Below are 7,500 nucleotides of genomic sequence, written 5' to 3'. Positions count from 1 at the left end.
ACGAATAAGATCAATGCATTTATTAATCCAATCGTTTTTTTGAGTATCACATTGATTTATAACAAAACTCATTCATCAAGACTGCTTTGTTTAACACTTTTATGCGCAATTTGATAATTCTTCAGAATAATTTATACCTGGAAATGTGACAACTATTCAAGTTTGAACTGAAAGTCCTGTCAGGTCTGTATTCCAAAATTCGTTTGTTAGATTAAATGAGCATTTATCCCACTAGCCAATCCTTTTTGTCTTATACCATAAAAAAAGGATGGTTTCACAGAAACCATATGGTATTCCTTGCAATTTTCATGCTTTAATGGGAGTAAATAGGTCAAATATTAAGCAGTTGTAGATAGCAAAACTAAATCAAATTATATAATTGTGACCATCAAATAAACCTTTATCTGTAACGATAAGCATTTGTTTGGTAGAACAAGTCGCCTCTTTGGTTGGCATAAAGATGAATGAATTCTAATGCTGCGTCAACCAAATTGTGTCTATTCACCACGTGAGCTCAGCCAGAGCCCAGCAATTTTGAAGAGGTATCTGAGACGTATGCTCAAGAACACGATTCCCCCGTCTGCTTAGTATTCTTTGCCTTGCTCGATGTAAATTTCTGTTGGGAGCAGGAGCTGTTTTGATTCTAGAGACCCTGTCGTTGGCCGTTATGCTAACTCCAGGATCCATATTGGTAGCGTTATTGTTCGTAGACTGTTGATGATGATGATGCGGTTGTCGTGAATCAAAAATCTTACTTCCGCTAGCAGTTCGATGTAGAGGGTTCGATTTCCGTACTGGCGCATCGGGATTGCGTCGACCGGAAGTTGGTGTTTGAATGTGTTGTAAATAATTAGCACTAGAAGATGGGGTAGGGCCACCGCCGCTTCTTTTGTTATTGTTGTAACGATGTGGAGGTGCCTCGGTTGATCTTCTAGGCTGTGAGGAGGATCTTGAACGTGTATTGCTAGATCTTACTGGTTCCTCTCCATTGACTATGATGATTGGTACATGATCTTCAGTGGAACACTTTGAAGAGGGCCTCTCCATAGAAGCCACTCCATTGGCATTCAACACGGGCAAGCCCTGAACGAGTCTATCTATTTTCCTCCTCTGCTCATGGTAGTGGCTGTAGGCAAATTTGACCACGGGAAAAGAACCATTGATGTTCACTGATCCGTCTGCGTTGCCAACCCCACCACTACCACCATTGCCACCAGGTAAACCAGATACGTCTCGATGCATGGAGATCATTGTATGATCATTATTATTATTGTTATTTGTGTTGTTTTCTGAGGAATTCAGAGCTTGTGTTGCCTTTTTAAACGCCATATCTACTTTAGCGTTTAGATTTTTGGAACTGATATTCAAACCAGTGTTGTGAGTAGAATTTTTATTGATGAGCGCAAAATTGTCCAAGATGTTCTCAGTGATGTTACCACTGTGGAGATTTCCACCACTGGCACTGATACGAATTGGCCCGCTGAATCCATTCCCACATATGGCGTCTTCGGCAACGTTCCCGATGACTGTCTTGCAAATGGTGCCGTCTTGAAGGTACTGGGCCACGTCTTGGCACCACTTCTCGATACGTTTGCGTTTGAATGACGTCATGATTGACATGGTCATTTGCTCTGGTCAGCTACGGAAATCATAGTATCTGTGTGAGAGAGATAATGGTATTGATGAATGTTGTGTTAGTAATTAAAAATTCATTGTAAATAAATATTAGGCAATACCAAATACAATAGATAAGTTGGGACTATACTAATATGAATTTTCCAAAGTCAGTCTAACTTGAAAACACCTAATGAAAGAATATATCAATCCACTTGTTGGGGTATACCAGTTGTCAGCAGATGAATTTACAGTTAAAAGTGATGAAAATGTCAGAATTTAGTTTTTGTCTTTTTAAGGAACTAAATTTGTAGCCCTCATGAAAACAAATATATTTAATTTAAACTCTAACTTCTCATCAAAGATTTTATTTCAATCATCTGAATCAACAACACATGATATCGTTGATCACATATGTTGGACTACACTTATATTGGAACTAAAACCAAGCAATAGATATTATGACAAACACGACAAATATACTTTGATGAACTTTTTAACACATGTATATATAACTAAAACATAAAGCACAGAACGGATAATTGTCGACTGACGACACGGAAGACATTGAAACAATTGTATCGGCAAAAAATGTGAGTGACCTTATTTATTTCTAGATGCTCTAACCAACAATATCGAGCACTCTCGTACCAACAAGAACCCACCAAAACTCATATATATATAATATATAAACATATATAACCCCCCCCCCCTCCCATTGCCCCTCCTCCCCCCCCCAAAAAAAAAAACACACAAAAAAACAACACAAAAATCAACAAACAAACAAACAAACAAACAAACAACAAAACAAAAATAAAAACAAAAAAAATTACACAAACAAATATTTAAAACAAAAAGCAAAAAACAAAACAAAACAAAAACCCTGTTTCGTTCTAAGATTGAGTCGAGGATTTTACTGACCCAACCGTTCAGCACGTCATGATTGGGAACTGGGTCTGTGTGATCGCTGGAAAGAAAATTGCGAAGACGAGTGTATAGACTAGAGGCCCGTCCAAAAGACGGCAGGCATTTATTGTCACTGTCTGCTAAATAAATTACATAAATTGAGATAAAGTCCCGCTCAGCGGGTCTTATGGTTCTATAAAATTAGAGAACGGTCAATACAACCCGGTGCTTGTTTTACAAACATGAACGAACCTTTGACTTTGTTTGCCAATATCCTAAAGTGCTGCATTGATTATTGGAGTCACCAAGCACAAATCTAAAAAAAAAAAAAGGTTTCCATTCGCTGAAGAATGTGAATTCGTCGAATTCCACAGAGAAAAGAGTATAACCAAAGAGATTATTTCCCTTAATGCAATATCAATTTTTTATCAGGTCAGCCAATTTTCTCTGCTGTGCTCAAAGCGCTTTACAAGGGTTCCCTGGCCAACAGCAACGCTTAACACTTAGGACGGGACATGAAGCCTGTTAGGCGATATTGCAATTTTTCGGACAGAGACAAAGCTGTTAAAGCCAGGTACTCATTTTACACCTGAGTACCGTGAGAGAATGTGAGTAAAGAGCCTTTTCCAAGGACTCAACTATGCGCCAAGAGAGGCTCGAGCCCAGGACCTTCCGATCCAAAAGCGAGTGTCATACCACTAAAACAAAAGAACCGCGTAGGTTAGATGAGTAAGAGGCTAGGTGGATATTATATTAACAGATCTGACAACCCAACATAATTATGGGCTTGATTTAACAGCGTTGTAATGGACAACAGTATGCGTTGTTTTGAGCGTATTTCCATTACAACATTGTGCCCAAAGGTTATCAGACCTGCAAATAAGGACACGTAGGTAAGAAGCCTTGCAGTGCCCAAAGATTTAACGTTTGGGGCCAGCATTATCTGGTTTGCTATCTATCAGATTTGTGACCATGTTCAATATCACTTGACTTTGTTACAAGACAATGAGCGGTAACAACTCGGCCCTTGATATTTCTATGATATTATGATTTAACCAAGAAATGAAATAATTATTTCGTATAACTTTCAACACGAGTTCAAAGGTCATATTCTGACTTATTGGAAAAACAATCAAATCAAATTACAATAACTTCTCGTATTTCTTGTGCTTACAATAACGGCTACAATAACATTGTCAACAATGGACGGCAAATCAATGAAAAATATTGATTCAAAGATATAGATATACTGTAGGGCATATAGCGTAGAGGTGGCCAAGCTGTTAAGATATTGCACTAACACCTGGATGGCACGGGTTTTAAAATCTCAATTTCTGCATCTCGTTTCTAAGGTGTTAAACGGACCATAGCGATTGATTGCTACCCTTTTGATATAAGGCTAATCAACCACATATTACTTTCCACCAAAATCTAATCACCCAGCTACTCAAACACTGCTATGTGGACAGGGAGGAGGCTTCAGAAAAAAAAATGATATCGACTGCGCCCTGGGTCCACTTCACTTCCTTTGCTTGTGAAGCGAATGCCCTACCAACTGAACAATCGAAAACTTTGACCTGCATCCGGGACTGAAAGTGGTCCATTTATTTGTGAGGCGACTGTTCTACAATTGAGATATGTTGGATGATATTAGGAGTTGAATCTTTTTTTTTTAATCTTATATTTTAAATACATACAATAAGTTGAAGATATTGTGTGATATCTGAGACATGCTTTTCTAGATCAAGAAATTATAGAGTCTATGTTTTGTTTGAATTTGCTATTTTCCATTTGATCATCTGCGCCAGATCTCTTTAATATCAAAATTCTGTCCAATATTTATAACATAAAAATAATATATGATTTGCTCACCACCTTAAAAAGATTTATTTGGGGGATGGGACGTGAGGGGGGGGGGGGGGGGGGGGGGGGGGGTTGACATCAAATGTTGCAAATTGTATGGATAAACTTGTGTGGAATTTGTATACTTTATGGAATAATAAACGTTGATACGAAATTGCAATCTAACTCCAATTGTGAAGCAGAAATGTAATTCTTGTAAACAATGAGCAACTCTATCTACCCAGACCTTAGTTGCTCTCTCTCTCTCTCTCTCTCTCTCTCTCTCTCTCTCTCTCTCTCTCTCTCTCTCTCGCTCTTTCTCGCTCTCTCTCTCTCTCTCTCTCTCTCTCTCATTAAAAAGCAATAGGGGTCAATAGGAACGCTGTCGTCGTAAATTGCTAACATTCACAATAATATCGTAAACTGTCTGACTTCACGTTTGATTTCCAGAGCTTGTTTCGACCATCCGATTTAATTTCCGATTGAGACAGTCACAAATCTGTCCAAAAATAGAGTTTATAGGAGACTATTTATTGGACTTTTATTGTCACAGCTTGTTTTGATATTATGGGATTATGAATAACTTATAAGCGAAGTTAATTAGTCAAGTCAATGCGTCGGATCTTACTATTTAACATATCAAATACTTACAAAAAGTGGACTTTATCATTCAACGATTAATCGTAAAATATGTTGAATATTCATACCATTATAATTACTACTCCTTTTCAATATCTTTAAATCCGATTTGTCTTTTTTATCCCAGAACTTAACTGTTATGTTAATTTTGCTCGGATGTTTACAAACTATGAATGCAAACTGTAGATAATAATAACATCATTATTATGTTAAATCTCTTATCAGTGAACTAAGCCCTTATTCGCCATAGGTTTCAATGAAGCGAATGGTTTCTCGATTACTATAATATAACTATAATACATTATGATACGGCCCATTCCTGAATCGTACTAAGAATCGGGCAGTCAGTTCGACACTCTCCAGCGTCCAATCATGATAACCGTAACCCTGCTATTTGCAACCTCTGCTTAATAGCAATTATTCCTGTAGAGAACATCGGAATTTCAACGGTTTTAGTTTATTTCCCCACGAAACACATCTGGCCACAAAGACAGTTTTTCCAGTTTTATTTTAACGCTTTAGATAAATGGTAGGACTGAGAAAACGAAGTTAAAAAATATATTTTGGTCTTATGACACCATTTGCAGTGAAAAGATTGAGCAATTCATTGGTTTAAATCGGAACTTTGATTTGTTTCAGATCAAACTGTGAATTACGTTATGGTTTCAACCCATCTCAATGTATATTTCTTCTGGTATTGAATGAATTATTTCTTTTAATCAGAAAAAGAGTTAAATTTACTCCAGAGCAATACAAGGTGTCACTTGCGTTCTTATATCTGTAATAACTAAACAAATAAATGGATTTAATGCCATTTATAAAGAGCATCTCCACAGTTCCCCCGATCTCAAGCCGTTTCATAAAGCTTATTTATATATGAAGAGCAGGTCGCATGAAATCAAATTTATAATATCCCATTCAATGAGACTCTCCTGTCAGAGGCCTTTTATATTAATTTTCTTACAGTATTCGTCATCGACTATAACCAGTAATTCATTCTCACTTGTACCGAATCAGGCAATGTGTAAATTGCCTTACCTCGATAAACAACACCTGGAACAAGTTCCTACCATTTTCAATCATCCTGTCACAGACCAAGCTCAACATCTTTAACCAGTTAATTAGCCTGCTCTGAAAACAAAAGTATTTAAATATTTGGAGTTTTCTGACCAAATTTTTAATTACATGTTGTTTTTTTTTTTTTTTCCAGAGTATGACTGTCAACTTATTAAAAGACGATGTAACAACGTACTGAGCTATCGACAGCAAGCTTTAAAAACAAAATTGTTTTGCAAATCAGAATCTGTATTATGAGAATGTTAAGTGAACTTCTTTTTGTGTTCACCACTTAAAGTTAGATATGTTTGCATCTCATAAATATTGACAAAACGCTTCTTTTCATAATATTGATTAGAAAACGTGTACTTCAAATTGACTAAAGTCCCTCCTCAACTTGTCAGAAGGTCTCCATCATGAGTCTCCCAAAGTGTTTAAAACGTTTTCTGGCCATATGAAGATAATGTGTTTATTTATTTTTAAGTATGGAGCAGTACAGGAGCTCTTATGTGCATGGTGCATAATGTATTATGCTCATCGGCTTAAAAACGGTATATGTCGGTAGAGTTCAAACTTAAAATTCAGGAAAGCGAATTTATAATCCGAATGATTAGAAATACGAACTTTGAGATTTTTGCAATGTAAGGATTTGTATTTATTCTCTACCGCAACGAAATCAACCTTAGGTTTGATTGTTTTAGCTATAAATTCAATTTCGAGCACCTAGTTCATACCGACATAATACCGTCTTGTGACGATGGATAAAAATAGGCCAAAAGGGTCGTTAAATAGTGCGGCTGCGCGGTCTTGTGGTATGATACTCGCTTTGGGATCGGAAGGTCCTGGATCCATGATTGAGTCCTTGGAAAAGGCTCTTTACTCACATTCTCTAACCGTACTGAGGTGTAAAATGTGTAGGGCAATATCCACTAAACGTGCTCAAAGCGCTTTACAAAGGGTCCCAGACCAACATAAACACGTACCATGTAGACGAGACATGACGCCTGCTACTTAACTTATGTGATATTACAATTTTAATATATCATGTTTTATCATAAATTCAGATCTTATGAAACTCAAGTCATTTCCCTCTTACTGCTCTCTTAGTAAAACGGGTATGATCTGATATTAATTCAAACTCCGCAGGCATAGGGTTAATCTTGTTTACACCAGCATCGTATATCGGGATCACACCATTAATTAATAGATAGTATATAATGCACCGAGTGCGATCTTTTGCATTCTTACAAACTTTTGTATGCGTGAGTGTGTGCGCGCGCGCGTGTGTGTGTGTGTGTGTGTGTGTGCGTGTGTGTGTGTGTGTATGTGTGTGTGTGTGGTGTTTTGGTCGAAACACGTTTGTTTCAAGTTAAATATCGATCGATTAAAATAATCCACAACTGTCAAAAAGAAACAACCTCAAAATTTGATCGATCAATAGCT

At 37.1% G+C, this 7,500-nt stretch overlaps 1 protein-coding gene across 1 annotated transcript in view; it reads right to left on the bottom strand.

Moving 5' to 3' along the window:
* LOC144975672 (uncharacterized) overlaps nt 1–7,500 on the bottom strand; it is a 9,735-nt gene that overhangs the window by 223 nt on the left and 2,012 nt on the right. Inside the window, exon 2 of the mRNA XM_078919862.1 lies at nt 1–1,657. This exon is cut by the window's left edge and continues 223 nt beyond it. Coding sequence (XP_078775988.1) covers nt 502–1,626 — 1,125 coding nt within the window. The 5' untranslated portion in view covers nt 1,627–1,657 and the 3' untranslated portion in view covers nt 1–501. The remainder of the gene's footprint in view (nt 1,658–7,500) is intronic.

Source organism: Berghia stephanieae, chromosome 6 (genome assembly GCF_034508935.2).
Source record: "Berghia stephanieae isolate SIO BIC M18660-M18661 chromosome 6, UCSD_Bste_1.3, whole genome shotgun sequence".
In the NCBI taxonomy this organism is placed as follows: Eukaryota; Metazoa; Mollusca; class Gastropoda; order Nudibranchia; family Aeolidiidae; genus Berghia; species Berghia stephanieae.
Note: the sequence above shows the minus strand (reverse complement) of the source record. Positions and strands in the feature narration are given on the sequence as shown.